Source organism: Carcharhinus amblyrhynchos, chromosome 3 (genome assembly GCF_965287045.1).
Source record: "Carcharhinus amblyrhynchos chromosome 3, sCarAmb.v2.hapA, whole genome shotgun sequence".
Lineage (NCBI taxonomy): Eukaryota > Metazoa > Chordata > Chondrichthyes > Carcharhiniformes > Carcharhinidae > Carcharhinus > Carcharhinus amblyrhynchos.
This window is the reverse complement of record NC_137326.1, coordinates 121,358,887-121,380,380: the sequence shown is the minus strand read 5'-3', so window position 1 is coordinate 121,380,380 and position 21,494 is coordinate 121,358,887. Positions and strand designations below refer to the sequence as shown.

At 43.8% G+C, this 21,494-nt stretch overlaps 1 protein-coding gene across 1 annotated transcript; it reads left to right on the top strand.

The window, feature by feature from the left end:
- Positions 1–3,503: 3,503 nt before the first annotated feature.
- Positions 3,504–19,571, top strand: LOC145341082 (zinc finger protein 639-like). Its single transcript, XM_080185904.1, has 3 exons — positions 3,504–3,758; positions 10,062–10,133; positions 14,945–19,571. Exons 1-3 carry the CDS (start codon positions 3,701–3,703, stop codon positions 16,099–16,101), a joined length of 1,287 nt encoding a protein of 428 aa, XP_080042030.1. The 5' UTR covers positions 3,504–3,700; the 3' UTR covers positions 16,102–19,571.
- The last annotated feature ends 1,923 nt before the right edge of the window (positions 19,572–21,494 follow it).

The window sequence follows — 21,494 nt, the reverse complement described above, 5'->3', positions numbered from 1 at the left end:
TTGCACTGTAGGGATTCTATGATTCTATTCTCAACTACCAGCTGTACCTGCAAACCAACACCTTGTGATTCTTGCACAAGGACACCCTCTGCACAGCAGCATGTTGCAATTTTTTACCATTTAAATAATAGTCCATTTTACTTTTATTCCTACCAAAATGGATGACTTCACATTTACCAACATTGTACTCCATCTATCAGACCCTTGCCCACTCACATAGACTAGCTATATCTCTTTGCAGACTTTCAGCATTCCTGCACACTTTGCTCTGTGGCTTATCTTATTGCTATCTGTGAATTTTGACAGACAACATTGGGTCCCCAACTCCAAATCATCTATGTTAATCGTAAACAATTGTGGTCCCAACACTGATCTCTGGGACACACCACTAGTCACTGATAGCTAACCAGAAAAACACCTATATAAGAACGTAAGAACATAAGAAATAGGAGCTGGAGTAGGCCATCTAGTCTTTCGAGCCTGCCCCGCCATTCAATAAGATAGATCATGGCTAATCTGAAGTGGATCAGTTCCACTTTCCCGCTTTCTCCCCATAACCCTTAAATCCCTTGTCTATCAAAAACCTATCTACCCATGACTTAAATATATTTAGCGAGGTAGCCTCCACCACTTCAACGGGCAGAGAATTCCAGAGATTCACCACCCTTTGAGTGAAGACGTTCCTCCTCAACTCTGATCTAAACTGCCCCCCAACTTATCTTGAGGCTGTGCCCTCTAGTCCTGCTATCCTTTCTAAGCTGGAAGAATCTCTCTACCTCTACCCTATCCATCCCTTTCATTATCTTATATGTCTCTGTAAGATCCCCCCTCATCCTTCTAAACTCCAACGAGTACAGACCCAGTCTATTTAGTCTCTCTTCATAGTCCAACCCTCTCATCTCCGGTATCAGCCTAGTGAACCTCCTCTGCACTCCCTCCAAGGCCAATATATCCTTGCGCAAGTGCGGTGACCAAAACTGCACACAGTACTCCAGCTGCAGCCTCACCAGTACCCTGTACAGTTGCAGCAAGACCTCCCTGCTTTTATATTCTATCCCCCTTGCTATAAAGGCCAGCATCCCATTCGCCTTCTTGATCACCTGCTGCACCTGCAGACTGGGTTTTTGCGACTCGGGCACAAGGACCCCCGGGTCCCTCTGCCGTTATTGAACTTCACCCTGAGTCCATAGTGGTCGTTTTGCCCGCTTGCGCTAACACTCCCTCATAGGTTCCATTACATACTGTTCAAAGAAGCTATCGTGGACATGTTCTATGAACTCCTCCTTAAGACGGCCTTGACTGACCTAGTTTGACCAATTGATATGTAGATTAAAATCCCCCATGATAATTGCTGTACTATTTTTACATGCATCAGTTATTTCTTTGTTTATTTCTTGCCTCATCATGATGTTAGTATTTGGTGGCCTATAGACTACGCCTATCAGTGACTTTTTCTCCTTACTATTTCTAATTTCCACCCAAATAGATTCAACTTTTTTTCCATAGAACCTATGTCACCTCTCACGACTGCTCTGATGTCATCCTTAAATATCAGAGCTACACTGCCTCCCTTACCTTCCGATCAGTCCCTCCAAATAGTTCTGATACCTCTGAATATTTAACTTCTAGTCATGACCATCCTGCAACCATGTCTCCATAATGGCCACCAACTCATTCTCGTTCGTAATCATTTGTGCTGTCAATTTACCTTGCTTCAAATGCTACGAACATTCAGATAAAGTGCTCGTATGCTAGTTTTTATATCTTCTTTTTGAACTCACTTCCATTAATAACATCTCCTGAATTCCCCTTCCTGTTAACTTTTTTCCTGATTTTTGATGTAGTTGGAACCTTCTCCCCACATTCGTCCTTGCTCCTTCCTTCTCAGACTCCTTACATAGGTTCTCATTCCCCTGGCATATTCGTTTAAACCGTCTCCAACCTCTCTCGCAAACACTCCCCTTAGGATGTCAGTCCCAGTCCTGCCCAGATGTACAGGTCCCACCTCCCCCAGAACCAGTCTCAATGCCCCAGGCATCTGAAACCCTCCCCCGACACCATCTCTCCAGCCACGTATTTATCCAATATATCCTATCATTTCTAGCACATGGCACCGGTAGTAATCCTGAGATCATTACCTTTGAGATCTGATTTCTTAACTTTCTTCCTAGCTCCCTGTATTCTGCTTTTAGGACCTCATCCCTTCTTTTACCTCTGTCATTTGTACCAACGTGTACTACAACCACTGGCTGTTCGCCCTCACTCTTCAGAATGTTCTGCAGCTGTTCCGAAACATCCTTGACTCTAGCACCAGGGAGGCAACATACGATTCTGGAGTCTTGTTTGCAGCCACAAAAACACCTGTTTATTCCCCTTACAATTGAATCCCCTATAACTATTGCACTGGCACTCTTTTTTACCCCTCCCCTCTGCAGCAGAACCAAATGTGGTACAACAAGTTTGGCTGCTGCTGCTTTCCCTAGAGAGGTCATTCCCCTCAACCTGTATATCTGTTTTGCAGGGGAATTACCACAGGAGATTCCTGCACTACCTGCCTATCACTCTTGCTCTGTCTGGTGGTCACTCATTCCCTTCCTGCCTGCGAGTGTGAGCCTACGGTGTGACCACCTGTCTATATGTGCTGTCCACGATACTCTCTGACTCGCGGATGCTCCACAATGTCTCCAGCCGCGACGCCAGCTCTGAAACGCGAGTTTCCAGGAGCTGTAGCTGGAGACACTTCCTACACACATGCTGACCCAGGGGACTGGAACTGTCCCCAGCCTGCCACATGGAGCAAACCACCGTTTGGAGCTCTCCTGTCATATCTTACCCCTTTAAATTAAACTTTTGAAAGGTGTTTTGTTTCAGTTTACATCCAATTTTCTAAGGCCCTTCTTTCCTGCTCCTTGTTAGTACCGAATATAACCTTTACAAACTATAAACCACAGAAATTACACAGAAACACTATTGCAGTGTACAACAACTATAATGCCAAGAGCAAAAAGAAAAATCTTTTTTGTGCTAAGTGCTGTGCCATCATGCTGCCTGCACCAAACAATTCAGGAACAGCTGCTGCCATCAGATTTTTGATTGGATCTATTTTATATTAAGTTGATCTTTCTCTACACCCTAGCTATGACTGCAACACTATATCCTGCACCCTCTCCTTTCCTTCTCCCCTATGTACTCTATGAACGGTATGCTTTGTCTATATAGTGTGCAAGAAACAATACTTTTCACTGTATCACATTAGATGCAGACAGGAATAAGCCAAATCAAAAATCAAACGGGGGCTGGCTTTTGTGAACTTTGTGCACAAAATGACCATGCCCAGTGGCCAGGGCATGCGGGTGAAGCCTTCGGCGTTTCGAATCTGGGTTGGAAAATGGGGACGCTCCCTCTGCGCGCGCAGCGGATACCCGGCAGGGAAGCGGCGTTGACGTCACCCGGTTTAGGGAGCGTCTCCATTTGTGAGCGAGTGAAGCGTGAATCAAAGCAGCAGAGGGAGCGGGCCCGGGGGGGGAGGGGTGCCTGGCAGGCCGAGTGCCGGCTGTCCGATCCCGGGGTGGAGATTGGGCCTTTCCTGCTGCTCCATTCACGGGCAGAGAGGCCGGGCCGCCGCACCGTCAGCTTTAGGCCGCAGGGTCCGGGCCGAAAGACTCCTTCCAGCTGGGGCCAGGCCCGGGCTAGGGCCACCATGAGTGGGAATGGCAAAAGGAAGAGGAGGAAAAGCCTAAACCCCTCGCGTTACTCAGGTAATAAAGACAGAGTGCTGTAGAAAAGAGGGAGGAGCCTTTAAACAGAGTTACACAGAAACTGGTCAACATACATAACTGGACAGGGCTCTAATGTTGACCACATAACCGGGCAGGGGTATAAAACTGACCACGTAAGCGGGCAGGGGTATAAAACTGACCACGTAAGCGGGCAGGGGTATAAAACTGACCACGTAAGCGGGCAGGGGTATAAAACTGACCACGTAAGCGGGCAGGGGTATAAAACTGACCACGTAAGCGGGCAGGGGTATAAAACTGACCACGTAAGCGGGCAGGGGTATAAAACTGACCACGTAAGCGGGCAAGGGTATAAAACTGACCACGTAAGCGGGCAGGGGTATAAAACTGACCACGTAAGCGGGCAGGGGTATAAAACTGACCACGTAAGCGGGCAGGGGTATAAAACTGACCACGTAAGCGGGCAGGGGTATAAAACTGACCACGTAAGAGGGCAGGGGTATAAAACTGACCACACAGCTGGGCAGGGGTATAAAACTGACCACACAGCTGGGCAGGGGTATAAAACTGACCACACAACTGGGCAGGGGTATAAAACTGACCACACAACTGGGCAGGGGTATAAAACTGACCACACAACTGGGCAGGGGTATAAAACTGACCACACAACTGGGCAGGGGTATAAAACTGACCACACAACTGGGCAGGGGTATAAAACTGACCACACAACTGGGCAGGGGTATAAAACTGACCACACAACTGGGCAGGGGTATAAAACTGACCACATAACTGGGCAGGGGCATAAAACTAACCAGGCAACAGGGCAGGGATCAAATACTTACCAGGTAACTGGACAGGCATGCATTTTTAATTGGTTACTTGAATTCTTGCATTCATGTCTGCTCTTTGGATTTTTCCATTTTTGCTTGCATTTGGGTAACACAAGATTCCTCTTCCACTATTAAGACAATATTGTACCATCTGCCGTTCCACCTGTGATGACAGATGGTGCGGGTCATCAGTTTAATATCTTATCCAAAAGATGGTACCACCAACAATGCAGCAGTCCCCAACTACTGCACTAGAAGCAATAGCCAGTACTATGTGCTCAAGTGTGTTCTTTGTTCATAGTGAAAGCTAAATGAATCATTTCTGCATGTTTTTAATGGCCCTGATGGTCAGAACTGTGCTGCAACCTAATCAATGATTTGTAGAGGTTAGTATTGCTTTGCCTACATTAATACTGCAAAGAATTTACTGTGAAAATCTCTTAATTGCCACACTCCGGTGCCTGTTTGGGTACATTGACAGAGAATTTAGCATGGCCAATGCACCTAATTAGCATGTTTTTCAGATTGTGGGAGGAAATCGGAGCACCCAAAGGAAACCCACAGAGACATGGGGAGCATGTGGCCCCAAGCTGGGAATCGAACCCAGATCCCTGGTGCTGTGAGGTAGCAATGCTAACTATTGTGCCAGCTTTCCACTCATATTCGTATGCTATCTTTGATTTCATATTAGTTTACATTGAAAAGTATTGTTTTCTTGCACACTAAACAGACAAAGCACACCGTACATTGAGAAGGAAAGGAGAGAGTGCAGAATGTAGTGTTACAGTCATAGCTAGGGTGTAGAGAGAGATCAGCTTAACGGAGGTAGGTCCATTCAAACGTCTGATAGTTAATTTATTTGTCATAAGTAGGCTTACATTAACACTGCAATGAAGTTACTGTGAAAATCCCCTAGTCATAGGAACATAAGAAATAGGAGCAGGAGTAGGCCATCTAGCCCTTCGAGCCTGCCCCGCCATTCAATAAGATCATGGCTGATCTGTCGTGGCTCAGTTCTACCTTCCCGCCCTCTCCCCATAACCCTTAATCCCCTCTCTTATCAAAAACCCATCAACCCGCGTCTTAAAAATATTTAGCGAGGCAGCCTCCACCACTTCAACGGGCAGAGAATTCCAGAGATTCACCACCCTTTGAGTGAAGAAGTTCCTCCTCAACTCCGTTCTAAACCGCCCCCCCTTTATCTTGAGGCTGTGCCCCCTAGTCCTACTGTCTTTTTTGAGCGGGAAGAGTCTCTCCACCTCTATCCTATCCATCCCATTCATCATCTTATACGTCTCAATGAGATCTCCCCTCATTCTTCTAAACTCCAACGAGTACAAGCCTAGTTTATTCAGCCTCTCCTCATAGCTCAACCCCCTCAACTCCGGTATCAGCCTAGTAAACCTCCTCTGCACTCCCTCCAAGGCCAAAATATCTTTGCGCAGGTACGGCGCCCAAAACTGCACACAGTACTCCAGCTGCGGCCTCACCAATGCCCTATACAGCTGCAGCAAGACCTCCCTACTTTTATATTCAATCCCCCTCGCTATGAAGGCCAGCATCCCATTTGCCTTCCTGACCACCTGCTGCACCTGCAAGCTGGGTTTTTGCGACTCATGCACAAGGACCCCGAGGTCCCTCTGCACCGTCGCCTGCTGCAGTTTTTCGCCACGTAAGTAATAGTCCTTCCTACCATTCTTCCTACCAAAGTGGACCACCTCACACTTGCCAACATTAAATTCCATTTGCCATTTCCTGGCCCATTCGCCCAGCCTATCTAGATCCTTCTGCAGACTCTCCACACCCTCCGCACAATTTGCCGTTCCCCCAATCTTGGTGTCATCAGCAAATTTCGACACCCTACACTCGGTTCCCTCCTCCAGATCATCTTTATAAATGGTAAAAAGCTGAGGCCCCAGCACCGACCCCTGGGGCACTCCACTAGTCACCATCCGCCAATCCGAATAGCACCCGTTGACCCCCACTCTCTGCCTCCTATTTGACAACCAATCCTCTATCCACGCTAACACCCTACCGCCAACTCCATGTCCCTCGACCTTCTGCAATAACCTTTTGTGAGGTACTTTGTCAAACGCCTTCTGAAAATCCAGAAAGACAAGTCACCACACTCTGACCCTGTTCAGATACACTGAGGGAGAATTTAACATAGTCAGTGCACCTAACCAGCACGTCTTTCAGACTGTGGGAGGAAACCGGAACACCTGGAGGAAACCCATGCAGACACAAGGAGAATGTGCAGACCCTACACACAGACCCGGACCCCAGCCGGCAATTGATCCTTGGTCCCTGGCGCTGTGAGGCAGCAGTGCTATATCACAGTGTCAGAGAGGAAGTTTAATGAGGATTTGTCTGTTGAGGTAGTATGGGCAGAAATTAGAAATAGGAGAGGAGAGGTCACCCTGTTGGGAGTCTTTTATAGACCTCCAAAAAGTTCTAGAGAGGTTGAGGAAAGGATTGCAGAGACGATCCTGGTTAGGAGTGAAAGTAATAGGGTAATTGTTATGGGGGATTTTAACTTTACTAACATTGATTGGAATAGCTATAGCTCTAGCTCGTTAGAGGGGTCAGTTTTTGTTCAAAGTGTGCAGGAAGGTTTTTTAACTCAATATGTAGATAGGCCAACTAGAGGTGAGGCTATATTGGACTTGGTGCTGGGAAATGAGCCAGACCAGGTGCTAGACTTGGAAGTTGGTGTGCTTTTTGGTGATAGTGACCACAATTCGGTTACGTTCACCTTAGTGATGGAAAGGGATAGGCATGAACCTCGGGTCAGTAGTTTTAGCTGGGGGAAGGGTAATTATGAGGCCATTAGGAGAGAATTAGGAAGCATTGGTTGGACTAGGAGATTACAGGGACTAGGAACGTCTGAAATGTGGAGTTTTTTCAAGGAGCAGCTACTGTGGGTCTGTGATAGGTATGTCCCTGTCAGGCAAGGAGGAATTGGTAGGGCTAGGGAACCGTGGTGCACAAAAAAAGTTGATTTGTTGGTTAGGAAGAAGAGGAGGCTTATGTTCGGATGAGGCTTGAGGGCTCGGGTAGTGCAGTAGAAAGCTTTAGATTGGCTAGGAGGGAGTTGAAGAGGGAGTTAAGAAGGGCTAGAAGAGGGCATGAGATGACTTTGGCTGATAGGATTAAGGAGAATCCTAAGGCGTTCTATAGGTATGTCAAGAATAGAAGGTTGGTCAGGGCAAGATTAGGGCCAGTTACAGACAGTAGGGGGAAGTTGTGTGTGGAACCGGAAGAGATTGGAGAGGCATTGAACCATTATTTCTCTTCGGTGTTCACGCAGGACGATATGAATGTAGCTGAGGAGGTCACTGGGGTGAAGGGGTGTAAAATAGAAAGTATTGTAGTTGATACAGAGGATGTGTTGGATATTCTAGATGGGTTGAAAATAGATAAGTCCCCTGGTCCAGACGGGATTTACCCTAGGATTCTATGGGAGGCAAGAGAGGTGATTGCAGAGCCACTGGCTCTGATCTTCAGGTCGTCGTTGGTCTCTGGTATAGTACCGGAAGATTGGAGGACAGCGAATGTTGTCCCATTGTTTAAGAAGGGGAGCAGAGACTTCCCTGGGAATTATAGACCAGTGAGTCTTACTTCTGTAGTGGGCAAGGTTTTAGAAAGAATTATTAGGGATAGGATTTATAGTTATTTGGAGAGTAATGAATTGATTAGAGATAGTCAGCATGGTTTTGTAGCGGGAAGGTCGTGCCTTACTAACCTTATTGAGTTCTTTGAGAAGGTGACCAAAGAGGTGGATAGGGGTAAGGCAGTAGATGTGGTATATATGGATTTTAGTAAGGCGTTTGATAAGGTTCACCATGGTATGCTTCTGCAGAAAATGCAGATGTATGGGATTGGTGGTAATTTAGGTACTTGGATCAGGAATTGGTTAGCAGATAGGAGACAGAGGGTGGTGGTTGATGGTAATTATTCATCATGGAGTTCGGTTACGAGTGGTGTGCCTCAGGGATCTGTTTTGGGGCCACTGCTGTTCGTAATCTTTATTAATGATCTGGATGAGGGTATAGTTGGGTGGATTAGTAAGTTTGCTGATGACACCAAAGTCGGAGGTGTGGTAGATTGTGAGGAAGGGTGTCGAAGTTTGCAGGGTGACTTGGACAGGTTGCAGAGCTGGGCCGCGAGGTGGCGGATGGAGTTTAATGCGGAGAAGTGTGAGGTAATCCATTTCGGTAGGAATAACAGATGTGTTGAGTATAGGGCTAACGGGAGGACTTTGAATAGAGTGGAGGAGCAGAGGGATCTAGGTGTATGTGTAAATAGATCCCTGAAAGTTGGGAATCAAGTAGATAAGGTTGTTATGAAGGCGTACGGTGTCTTGGCGTTTATTGGTAGGGGGATTGAATTTAGGAGTCGCAGCGTTATGTTGCAACTGTACACAACTCTGGTGCGGCCGCACTTGGAGTACTGTGTGCAGTTCTGGTCCCCACATTACAGGAAGGATGTGGAGGCTTTGGAGTTGGTGCAGAGGAGGTTTACCAGGATGTTGCCTGGTATGCAGGGGAGGTCCTATGAGGAGAGACTGAGGGATTTGGGGTTGTTTTCACTGGAAAGAAGGCGGCTAAGAGGGGATCTTATAGAAACATATAAGATGATTAGAGGTTTAGATAGGGTGGATGGTGATAGCCTGTTTCCTCGGATGGAGAAATCTAGCACGAGGGGGCATGGCTTTAAATTAAGGGGGGGTAGTTATAGGACGGATGTCAGGGGCAGGTTCTTTACCCAGAGGGTGGTGAGGGACTGGAATGCCCTGCCTGCTGCAGTTGTAAATGCGCCTAGTTTGGGGGCGTTTAAGAGATTGGTGGATAGGTTTATGGACGAAAAGGGATTGGTTTAGATTAGTGGGTCAATGTTTTTTTTTAAAAAATAAGACTGGTCGGCGCAACATTGTGGGCCGAAGGGCCTGTTCCGCGCTGTAATGTTCTATGTTCTAACCACTGTGCCACTGTGTTACCCCAATGGCAGCAGGGAAAATGCTGTTCTTGAGTTGGTTGGTACGTGTCTTCACACTTTTGTGTCAATGTGCCTTTTGCATTGCCCACTACCTCATTGGTAGTGCTGAATGCAAATACTGTGCACTATAGGTAAATGGAGGTCAGGAAGTTCATGAAAAATCAATCATTTCAGGAAGCCATCCAATTTGATCTTGCATTCCTCTTGCAGCCAGTGGCATTGATAGAGCCTTATGAGTAGATATATTTACTTACTATGGGGAATGACTAATATTTCGAGCAAGTCTGGGGTACTCTTCTAGTCCCATCCAGGTTCACACGGAGAACTGCTACTTTAGCAAGTGGCAGAAGCATTGACCCACGTGTGTGCCCTTCCTACAGGAAAGCAAAGACAAGGAAGAGATTTGTTAGTCTGTCTCTTTCCCATGCAATCATAGAATGGTTCCCTGAAATTTTATGGTGAGATTCATCCTCTAAGTGTCTTTGTCGCCTTATAGGGTCCGATTCCACAGTTGAAGATGAGGAAGAAAACAGTCCTGAACACTGTAACAACTCAAGCGATTCACAAGGTTAGTGAAATTTGTTTACAAAGAATGCTTGTATTTGTAAGTATTACCTTGTGTTTATCCACTAAGGTTAAGATCAAAAGATATAGGAGCAGAATTAGGCCATTCAGCCCATCGGGTCTGCTCCACCATTCAATTATAGCTGATGTTTTTCTCATCCCTATTCTCGTGCCTTTTCCCATAACCGCTGATTCCCTTATTAATCAAGAACCTATCTATCTCTGTCTTAAAGACAGTCAATGACCTGGCCTCCACCGCCTTCTGCAACAAAGAGTTCCACAGATTCACCACTCTCTGGTTGAAGAAATTCCTCCTTTTCTCAGTTTTAAAGGATCGTCCCTTTAGCCTGAGGTTGTGCCCACTGATTCTAGTTTTTCCTGCTAGTGGAAACATCCTATCTACATTCACTGTATCCAGGCCTTGCAGTATCCTGTAAATTTCAATAAGATCCCCCCTCATCCTTCTAAACTCCAAGTACAGACCCAGAGTCCTCAACTGTTCCTCATATGACAAGCTCTTCATTCCTGGGATCATTCTTGTGATCCTCCTGTGAACCCTTTTCAAGGCCAGCACATCCTTCCTTAGATGGGGCCCAAAACTGCTCACAGTACTCCAAATGGGGCCTGACCAAAGCCTTATACAGCCTCAAAAGTACATCTCAGCCCTTGTATTCTAGCCTTCTCAATATGAATGCTAACATTACATTTGCCTTCCTAACTACCGACTGAACCTGCACGTTAACCTTAAGAGAATCTTGAACAAGGACTCCCAAGTCCTTTTGTGCTTCTGATTTCCTAAGCATTTCCCCATTTCAAAAGTAGTCTATGTCTCCATTCCTTCTTCCAAAGTGCATAACTTCACACTTTTCCACATTGTATTCCATCTGCCACTTTTTTGCCCACTCTCCTAACCTGTCCAAGTCCTTCTGCTTCCTGCTTCCTCAATACTAACTGCCCCTCTACATAACTTTGTATCATTTGCAAATTTAGCAACAATGCCTTCAGTCCCTTAACGTATAGAGTGAAAAGTTGTAGCCCTAGCACCAAACCCTGAGGCACGCCACTAGTCACCGGCTGCTATCCTGAAAAAGACCCCTTTATTCCCACTCTCTGCCTTCTGCCAGTCAGCCAATCCTCTATCCATGCCAGGATCCTACCCTTAACACCATGCGCTCTTAACTTATTTAACAGTCTCCCATGCCGCACCTTGTCAAAGGCCTTTTGGAAATCTAAATAAATCAAATTGTTGGAAGATATTTTGAGAGACAGGATCTAGAGGCATTTAGAGACACAAGGACTGATTAGGGACAATCAGCGTAGCTTTGTGAGTGGAAAATCATGTTTCAAAATTTGATTGAGTTTTTTGAAGGGGTAACCAAGAAGGTAGATGAGGGCAGTGCAGTTGATGTTGTCTACATGGACTTTAGCAAAGCCGTTGACAAGGTGCCACATGGTCGGTTGTTGCATAAGGTTAAATCTTACTGGGTCTAGGGTGAGGTATCTAACTGGATACAAGATTGGCTTCTTGACAGAATGCGGAGATGCCGGTGTTTTGACAGAAGCCAGAGGGTGGTTGTAAAGCATTGTTTTTCAAACTGGAGGCCTGTGACCAGTGGTGTGCCTTAGGGATCAGTGCTGGGTCCACTGTTATTTATCATTTATATTAATGATTTGGATGAGAATATAGCAGGCATGGTTAGTAAGTTTGCCAATGACACCAAGATTGGTGGCATAGTGGACAGTGAAGAAAGTTATCTTGGATTCAACTGGATCTTGATCAACTGAGCCTGACGAATGGGAGATGGAGTTTAATTTAGACAAATGCGAGGTGATGCATTTTGGTAGATTGAACTAGGGCAGGACTTAGTCAGTTAATGGTGGGACGTTGGGGAGATTTACAGAATAAAGAGATCTAGGGATACATGTTCATAGCTCCTTGAAAGTGGAATCACAGGTGGACAGAGTGGTGAAGAAGGCGTTCAGCATACTTGGTTTCATTGATCAGAACACTGAATACAGGAGTTGGAATATCTTGTTGAAGTTGTACAAATCATTGGTAAGGTCACATTTGGAATACTGTGAGCAATTCTGGTCATCCTATTATAGAAAGGATATTATTAAACTGGAAAGAGAACAGAAAAGATTTGCTAGGATGCTACTGGGACTTGATGGATTGAGTTATAAGGAGAGGCTGGATAGACTGGGACATTTTTCTCTGGAGCATAAGAGGCTAAGGGGTGATGTAATAGAGATCTATAAAATAATGAGGGGCATAGATCAATATCTTTTCCTAAAGGTAGGGAAGTCTAAAACTAGAGGTCATAGGTTTAAGGTGAGAGGGGAGAGGTACAAAAGTGTCCAGAAGGGCAATTTCTTCACGCAGAGGGTGGTGAGTGTCTGGAACAAGCTGCCAGAGGTGGTAGTAGAGGCAGGTACAATTTTGTCTTTTAAAAAGCATTTAGATAGTTACATGGGTACAGTGGGTATACAGGGATATGGACCAAGTGCAGGCAATTGGGATTAGCTTAGGGGTTTTAAAAAAGAAAGGGTGGCATGGACAAGTTGGGCTGAAGGGCCTGTTTCCATGCTGTAAACCCCTATGACTATGACTGGTCCTCCTTTATCTAACGTCCTTCTTATCTCCCCAAAGAACTCTAACAGATTTGTCAGATATGATCTCCACTTGATGAAGCCGTGCTGACTCAGTCCTACTTTATCATGCATTTCCGAGTACTCTGCAATCTCATCTTTAAGAACGGGGCTTCATCTTGCTAATGACCGAAGTCAGGCCAACTGGCTTGTAATTTCCCGTCTGCTGCACCCATCTGTTCTTAAACAGCATTGTTACATAAGCTACTTTCCAATCCTTTGGGACCCTCCCTGCCTCCAGTGACTCCTGAAAGATCATGACCAATGCCTCCACAATTTCATCAGCTGTCTTTTTTAAAACCCTGTGGTGTAGTCCATCCAGTCTAGGTGATTTATCCACCTTCAGACCTTTCAGTTTCCCCAGAACTTTCACCTTAGTGATGGCCACTTCACTCACCTGTGCCCCCTGATTCTCCTGGAGCTCTGGCATCCCACTAGTGTCTTCCACCGACTGATGCAAAGTAATTATTCAATTCCTCTGCCATTGCTTTGTTTCCTATTATTACTTCTCCAGCCTCATTTTCCAGTGGTCCAAGGCTACTTTTGCCTCTCTTACCTTTTATATATTGAAAAAAACTCTTCCTATCTTCTTTTATATAACTAGCTAGCTTGCACTCATATTTCATCTTCTCCCCCCTTATTGCTTTTTAGTTGTCCTCTGCTCACATTTAAAGGCTTCCCAATCCTCTAGCTTCTCACTAATCCTTGCCACTTTGTATGCTTTTTCTTTTGCTTTTATACTGTCCTTGACTTCCCTCATCAGCCATGGATGCCTCGTCCTTCCCTTAGCGTGTTTTCTCCTCCTTGGGATGAATTTCTATTGTGCCTCCCAAGTAACTCTCAAACCCCTGCCATTGCTGTTCCTCCCTTTCCAGTCAACATTGGCCAGCTTCATTTAACTTCATTTAATTGTAATACCATTACATCTGATTCCAGCTTCTCCCCCTCAAACTGCAGGGTAAATTCTATCATATTGTGGTCACTGCTCCCTAAGGATTCCTTCACCTTAAGTTCCCAATCAAGTCTGCCTCATTACACATCACCAAATCCAGAATTGCCAGTTCTCTAGTAGGCTCTGTCACAAGCTGCTCCAAAAAAAAACCATCTCTTAGACATTCCACAAATTCCTTTTCTTGGAATCCAGTATCTACCTGATCTTCCCAGTCCACTTGCATATTGAAGTCCCCCATGATTATTATAATATTGCCTTTTTTATATGCCTTTTCTGTCTCCTGATTTATTTTCTGCTACACATCCTGACTACTGCTAGGGGACCTGTATGATCAGGGTCTTTTTACCTTTGTGATTCCTCAACTCTACCCACAGAGATTCTATGCCTTCTGATCCTATATTGCTTCTTGCTATCGATTTAACTTCATTCCTTACTAACAATGCAACCCTGCCCTCTTTGCCCATCTGCCTGTCCTTCTGATAGGACATATATCCTTGGATATTTAGATGGCAGCCCTGATCCCCTTGCAGCCAGGTTGAAATTAAGCACTCAGTCACTAAACGTAATATTTATCCCTCAAATGTTGGTGGTCTGAATTGATTTTTTTAAACTGGATTGTTTCTTAACTGCAATATTTTTGGGAGGACCAAGTGATAATAATGTTATCCCGTCCTATAAATTCAAAGAAACCTCCTTGTAGATTACTTTCTTTTTTCTGTTGATTTGCTCCCGTTCTCTCTTCCCCCACGTTTTTCTCCCCTTACCTTCTCCTTAAAGCACTGGTGGTATAGTTCCAACGTTGCTGGTAGCTCACTACATCCTTATCCAAATGACCATTCTTAGCCTGGATTGGGGGATGGGTGGTGGGGATTAAGTTTGCATCTTGCTATTCAGGAGCAGAAGTATTGTTTTAGATCAACTGTTATTATCCAAACCACATGACTTTCAGTAACCAAAACAATAATTGCTGGAAAAATCAGATCTGGCACAACCCGTAAAAAGAGAAACAGAGTTAATGTTTCAAGTCCAATATTCAAGTCCCTTCTTTGAAACTGTGATTTCCATTTGTGTTTGAACTTTATCTTTATCCCACACCCCCATGACCAGAAGCTAGGAGAGAAGAAAATATGGTAGTTCAAGATTGATCCTATAAATATTTTAAGAGTAGTTTAAATGTATCAATGTATTTTTTTAAAGTTACTTTCTCTTTCCAGACCTTTGCCTGACAGTGAGACCAATAAACTCTGTTTTGAAAGGAACTAGCAAGAGGCAGTGTGGGTTTGATAACTGGAGCCCTTTTAATGACCAGGAGAGCAAATTTAATACGTGCCATCCTGGTCAAGAAGTTTCAGCCTCTATTAAACACCAAGACGATACAACGGAAAGTTCAGTTAGTGATGGCTCGGAGAGACGGGCGAAATCTCCTTGCTTGACAGTTCTTTATCAACATAAGTGGCCTCTGCGAAAACAGTCTTGTGATGGGCTCTACAGCTGCGAGCACTGTGACTTCAACAGCAAGTACCCGCTAGAGCTGAAGCAGCATGTTATTCTCAGGCACACAGACACTCTGCCCAACATCTGTCCAGTTTGTAAACGTGAATTTCTAACGTACAATCTGCTCCACAAGCACTTGCAGGTTCATGAGACAGAAGAACCCAATGCCTGTCAACTGTGCAGCTACAGCGCTGAGAACCCGAAGGAGCTTGAGTTACACGTGGCCGACGTCCACAGCACTGAGTATCTGTACTGGTGTGAGCAGTGCAACATCCACTTCTGCAGCACCAGTGAGCTCCACCTTCACCTGCAGCAACATGATGGCGATGAGCAGTACCTCTGCCAGTTTTGTGAGTACGGCACAGACGATGCTGCTGAACTGCACAGCCACGTTCTTGCTGAACATGCATACAGCCTGATGGAGATGAACGACAGCGCTGAGGATGGACTTGCGGGACCAGCAGGCTTTATGAGTAAAGTGAGCTTCGACCGGGAGAGAAATTTCTTTATCTGTCAGTCGTGTGGCTACAGAAGCCGGCTGTACGGTAATGTTAACCGACATGTGGCAATTGAGCATGCACGGTTCTTTCCGTATGTGTGTGACGATTGTGGGAAAGGGTTTTGCAACACGGTGGAATATAACAAACATTTGAACTTGCACTCATCTCAGGAGATCTACTTGTGTCAGTACTGTGATTACTCTACTGAGCAAATTGCAAGCCTCCGAGCGCACATAGACATGAGCCATGCTGCAGCCCTTCCATACAAATGTGAGATGTGCATGTTGAGATTTGCAAGTGACAGTGACCTCATGTGGCATCTTGCAAAACACAAACAGAACAATGAATTGCTGTGGTATCAGGGGTATGAGTATTAAACGACATCATTTCAACTTGATTCTGTGGCTGTATCTGTAGAATTTTAGAAGTGTGGGAAAGTATATGCATTTCTTTTGTTTATTATTTGGAGGATGTTCCTGTGGATGGTTCCATGTAAATCCCGACAAGCCTCTATGACTACCAGATAATCCATGATGGCTTAATTTAAAAGAGTGGAGGATTTTCTATTGATTTTTAATTTTGCTGACGGTAGCACATTATATAACAGCTGAGAACAATGGAAGAGCGCATCCTAAATCCCAGCCGGTCACAAGCGTAAACACTATAAACCACAGATTGTGAACTGTGACTGTAAATGGAGAACTGTAAAAGAACAGTCTGTGCCCCAATGCCTGAAAAGTAAATCAGCTAAAGACAGAGTTTCCACTATGGCTGTGATTGGTAATCCATGTACAAATAGTGGCCAAAATCAAACTAGATTTCAGATGTGTTTTTTTTTTACTTCTTCCCATTTTCCATCCAAACTCAATTGTATGTCACCAAACACAAACACCTGCCATGTGCCAGCTCAACTGGGCAGCTTTTTAAAAACTGTTTTGAAACCTAAAAAATATCCTTGATCTACTTAAAAAGTAACCAGGTGTAATTTGATCAGTGTAGCAGAAAATGGATTCATCACAGAAACTGAGCGTTTAATCTATCCATCACCTGTGGTTAACCTGCATTTCGAGTAACTGCAATTCACAAAAAAAAATTTCTGGTTAAAATGGTCAGTTTTTTAGTTAAAAAATTTATACAAAAGCTTCTTAAAATATCCCGTTTAGTATCCTTGCAAAACAAAGGACCAGTTTAAATTTAAGAGCTTCCTTGAAAGTTGATAACCTTTGATTTGATTCAATATTGTCACATGTATTGGTATACAGTGAAAAGTATTGTTTCTTGCACGCTATTCAGACAAAACATACCGTTCGTAGAGAAAAAAACGAGAGAGTGCAGAATGCACAATTAGCAGATATTCATATGGATGATTCATTCAAACTGGAGGCATCTCAGTTCTGTGGGCTGGACCAGCCTACTAGCACAGAAGAGGTGGCACAGTGGTTAGTACTGCTGCCTCACAGTACCAGGGGCCCAGGTTCAATTCCCAGCTTGGCTCACTGTCTGTGTGGAGCCTCCACGTTCTCCCTGTGTCTGTGTGGGTTTCCTCCAAGTGCACCGGTTTCCCTTCTCAGTCCGCAAGATGTTCTGGATAGGTGTATTGACCATGCTAAATTCCTCCTCACTGTACCAATTCCTCCTCACTGTACCTCACTGCTCCTCACAGGCGCCAAAGTGTGATGACTAGGGGATTTTCACAGTAACTTCATTGCAGTGTTAATGTAAGCCTATTTGTGACACAAATAAAATAATTGGGGAAATTTAATTTGCACTTAAAGTTTTGTGATATTTGAGCGAATTGCAGTGAAAGGTTAACACAGTCAAATGGAAACTCCAGACCTTTCTATAAAATCATTGGTTCTTTTGCAGCTTATTTTCTAATCTCTCTTTGGCCTTGCAATGGGAAGCCAGGGTATCTAAAGGTTGTAGTTGTTGCGTAGGTGAAAGGAGAAGAGGAGAATGTAAGGGGAAGAGGAGAAACTTATGCATCTCTCAGATCAATGGAGCTGCATGTGTCACCTACAGGCCGGACGAGTTGAGTATTGGGAGAACGCCATATGCTTTTAGGAAAATTGGAGAACAAAATTAAAATTGAATGTGTTGCAGCAAAAGATTAATATGTGTGTGTGTGGGGGCGGGGGGGGGGAGGATATCTGATACCTTATTGCAAAAAGTTGATTATTTAGACACAACAATGCTGTTCTTTCTAGGGCTTCATTACATTAAAGTTGGTTAGCAATGGACCAATGACTTGCAATTTTTCTGCTGATCAATGTAAATATAAAGTGATGCTTCCTTCAAATAAATCTGCTATGTCAGAGTGCAGCTCAAGTTGGATGGATGTGGTGGTCAATGTTTATACACCGAAGATGGTTTTTGTAGCTGAGTGTCTACCACTTTAGTGACTTCATGGGTATCATCTTAGCCCACTAAGACTGGCTTCACTGGCATATCTTGTAATTCACTGACTGTCATTTAGTATTTATTTTGAAGATAACCGGACCATGGGGTGTAGTGCAGTATGACGGATCTCAAACCAGCTTTTTTGAAAGCAGTTTGGGCAATTCACTCCCTTCTCTATAATGTATATTGGTATGATTAAGTAGGTTGTATAGAGCTGATTGTACTAAAGATCGTGTCGTGTGATGGAGTAAGTGAATCAATTTTGAAACTTAAAAATAAACTTTGCCAGCTGAGTTGGAAATGATGGTTACCTTGTTTCATTATACTCAGTGTGGTTGCATTCCTACATGCACAATTAATGAGCAAAGTGTACCTTTAGGTTCTTTTTTTTGATTTCTGATGAAAAATGTCTTTTAATATTTACCTTGTGCATAGAAATACTGCTTAATGTACACACATTAATTATACATTTGATTGAACTGAATAGAATGGTGTAAAATTGTTTTCAGTTGAAGAAAATATGGGACTGAGAGATCCATAATGTCACTTAGAATATCGTTTTCACTGCTAACATCTGGGATTAGGTCAGCGGATGACCTACTAACTGCGGGAAGTCTTGGAAGAGCCTTATCCAACTGCTAGAAGGCCATTGCACCAATCAAATCTCAACTTTTAGCACCTAATTGGCAGTCTGACAAAGAGGCTACAAGAGTGACTGGAATGTAAGACGGAAATGTCAATTCCAGGTCCTGTACAGAAGCTTTGTTGAGATTGAGAATTGGCTTAAGGCCATCATTCAGGAGAAAATATTTGTTCTTTGTGCTCATCAAGGTAAAATGTCACTAAGTTCACAAAATCGAACATTTAATCCATGGTTATGCACGTTGCAAGTGCAGATTTTATTGCTAAGTGTAATCTTTGTCTTAACTATTTGAAAATGTACCCATCTGTTATACAAACCATAAAGGAGTTACATAAAGCTTCAAACAAATGATGCAGAAATTTGCTGGTAACTTTACACAGATTCATGTAGAATCCCAAAGGGCAAAATCATAGTGAAAATAGAATTTAAAGATATCTTTAAAATATTTGACAAATGAAATATTTGAGGTGACTTATACATGCAATGTGACTTGTTGCAGTTTATAGAGGCTTACAGCATGGAAACAGGCCCTTCGGCCCAACTTATCCATGCTGTCCAGTTACTTCCTCAATGTTTAACAAGTAACTTTATTTGCTTGATTTTTGTACACCTCAGGTTTTGATGGAATTCTCATGTTTTAAACAAATGGAGAAAACAATTGCATTCTTGTAACATTACACAGCGCTCTATAAACGTAATTGACAGAAAAGTGGTGGACTGTATTACAGAAATATTTTCAGACATTTGAAGTGTGAACAGAAAGTAATGTTATACTTGTTATGCAGACTAGAGCTGTATATAAGATCATGGTATTAAAATGTAATTTTTGCACTTTGATATAATTCTTTGTTTTCATTACTGCACTGGTAGGACGCTGAAGAGGGATCTGGGAATTCAGATTCATAATTCCCTACATGTGGTGTCACAGGTAGATAGGGTCGTAAAGAGTGCTTTTGAAACTTTGGCCTTTATAAATCGAAGTATTGGGTATAAGAGTTGGAATGTTATAGTGAAGTTGTATAAGACATTGGTGAGGCTGAATTTAGAGTATTGTGTGCAGTTTTGGTCACCTAATTACAGGAAGGATTTTAATAAGGTTGAAAGAGTGCAGAAAAGGTTTACAAAGATGTTGCCCGGACTTGAGAAACTGAGTTACAGAGAAAGGTTGAATAGGTTAGGACTTTATTCCCTGGAGCATAGAAGAACGAGGGGAGATTTTTATAGAGGGGTATAAATAGAGTGAATGCAAGCAGGCTTTTTCCACTGAGGTTAGGGGAGGAAAAAACTAGAGGACATGGGTTAAGGGTGAAGGGGGAAAAATTTAATGGGAATATTAGGGGGGGAGGTTCTTCACACTGTGTTGGGAGTGTGGAATGAGCTGCCAGATGAAGTGGTAAATGCGGGCTCACTTCTAACATTTAAGTAAAACTTGGATAGGTGCATGGATGAGAGGGATGTGGAGGATATGGTCCAGGTGCAGGTCAGTGGGACTAGGCAGAAAAAATGGTTCGACGGGGCCAAAGGGCCTGTTTCTGTGCTGTAGTGTTCTAATCATTTAAAAGTCCTGGTTTGCAGTAGACACTTTTTGAGAATCAGAGAGAAAGTTTGAATCGATCGGAGGGTTTGATTGTGACTGGATGATTCCGGTTCAAAATGCATGGATACATCTCTCCAATTAGAATTAGGGTCAGTTATGATGCTTCCTCTGGCAACACATACTGGCACTTGCTGTCAAGACTTCAATGTAAATAATGGCCACATGTTGGACCTCCTGTGGATCTGTACCCATGCAGGGAGTTAACATTAGAATAGACAGTGAGAAAACACGTCTGACCATAAGATCATGATACAATGAGACGCTTACATTTGTAACTGAGAAGTGTTCTGAAAGGCCCAGATTAGCTTCCCACACACTTCCTCAAAACACTTCATCTCTCGAACTGTCTCACATATTCTGGCAAATGTTCTCATTTCAAATGCAAACAATTAAATTTTCAAGCTTTTTTGTTAATTTTCAGTTAAAAAGTGTGTTCATAGAAATCCTACGGTGCAAAAGGAGGCCATTTGGCCCATCGAGTCTACACCAACAGCAATCCCACTCAGACCCTATCCTCAAAACCCCACGTATTTACCCTGCTAAGCCCTCTACCTACACATCCCAGGACATTAAGGGGCAATTTAGCATAGCCAATCAACCTAACCTGCACATCTTTTGGAATGTGGGAGGAAATTGGAGCACCCAGAGGAAACCCATGCAGACATGGGGAGAACATGTAGACTCCACATGGACAATGACCCAGGCCGGGAATCGAACCCAGGTCCTTGGAGCTGCAAGGCAGCAGTGCCAACTATTGTGCTGCCCATGTTATGTTTCATTTTCTCAACATTTACAATTAAGCTACCCACATACGCTCTAAATTCTGTATATACTAATCTGCTGGTATTGACATATTGCCAAATTTTACCAAATTCTAAATTTTACTACTGGAGCAAACGTTCACAGAATAGTATCCCAACTTTGTGTCAGTTTCCAGTGCTTTGAAGGCAATTGAATCTCTCCTCATCATTTTGGTGTCAAGTAAATCCAGATAGATTGGAGGTGATTTCCTCTGAGTGTACAGTGGTTAGCACTGCTACCTCACAGTGCCAGGGACTAGGGTTCAATTCTGGCCTTGAGTGACTGTGTGAAAAATGTGTGGGTTTTCTCGAGGTGCTACAGTTTCGTCC

Bases quoted from the DNA above. Each gene is read 5' to 3' on its own strand.
- LOC145341082 (XM_080185904.1), top strand. From the start codon at position 3,701: ATGAGTGGGAATGGCAAAAGGAAGAGGAGGAAAAGCCTAAACCCCTCG. The intron at 3,759-10,061 runs GTAATAAAGACA...GTCGCCTTATAG, and splicing joins AAACCCCTCGCGTTACTCAG to GGTCCGATTCCACAGTTGAA. The intron at 10,134-14,944 runs GTTAGTGAAATT...TTCTCTTTCCAG, and splicing joins CAACTCAAGCGATTCACAAG to ACCTTTGCCTGACAGTGAGA.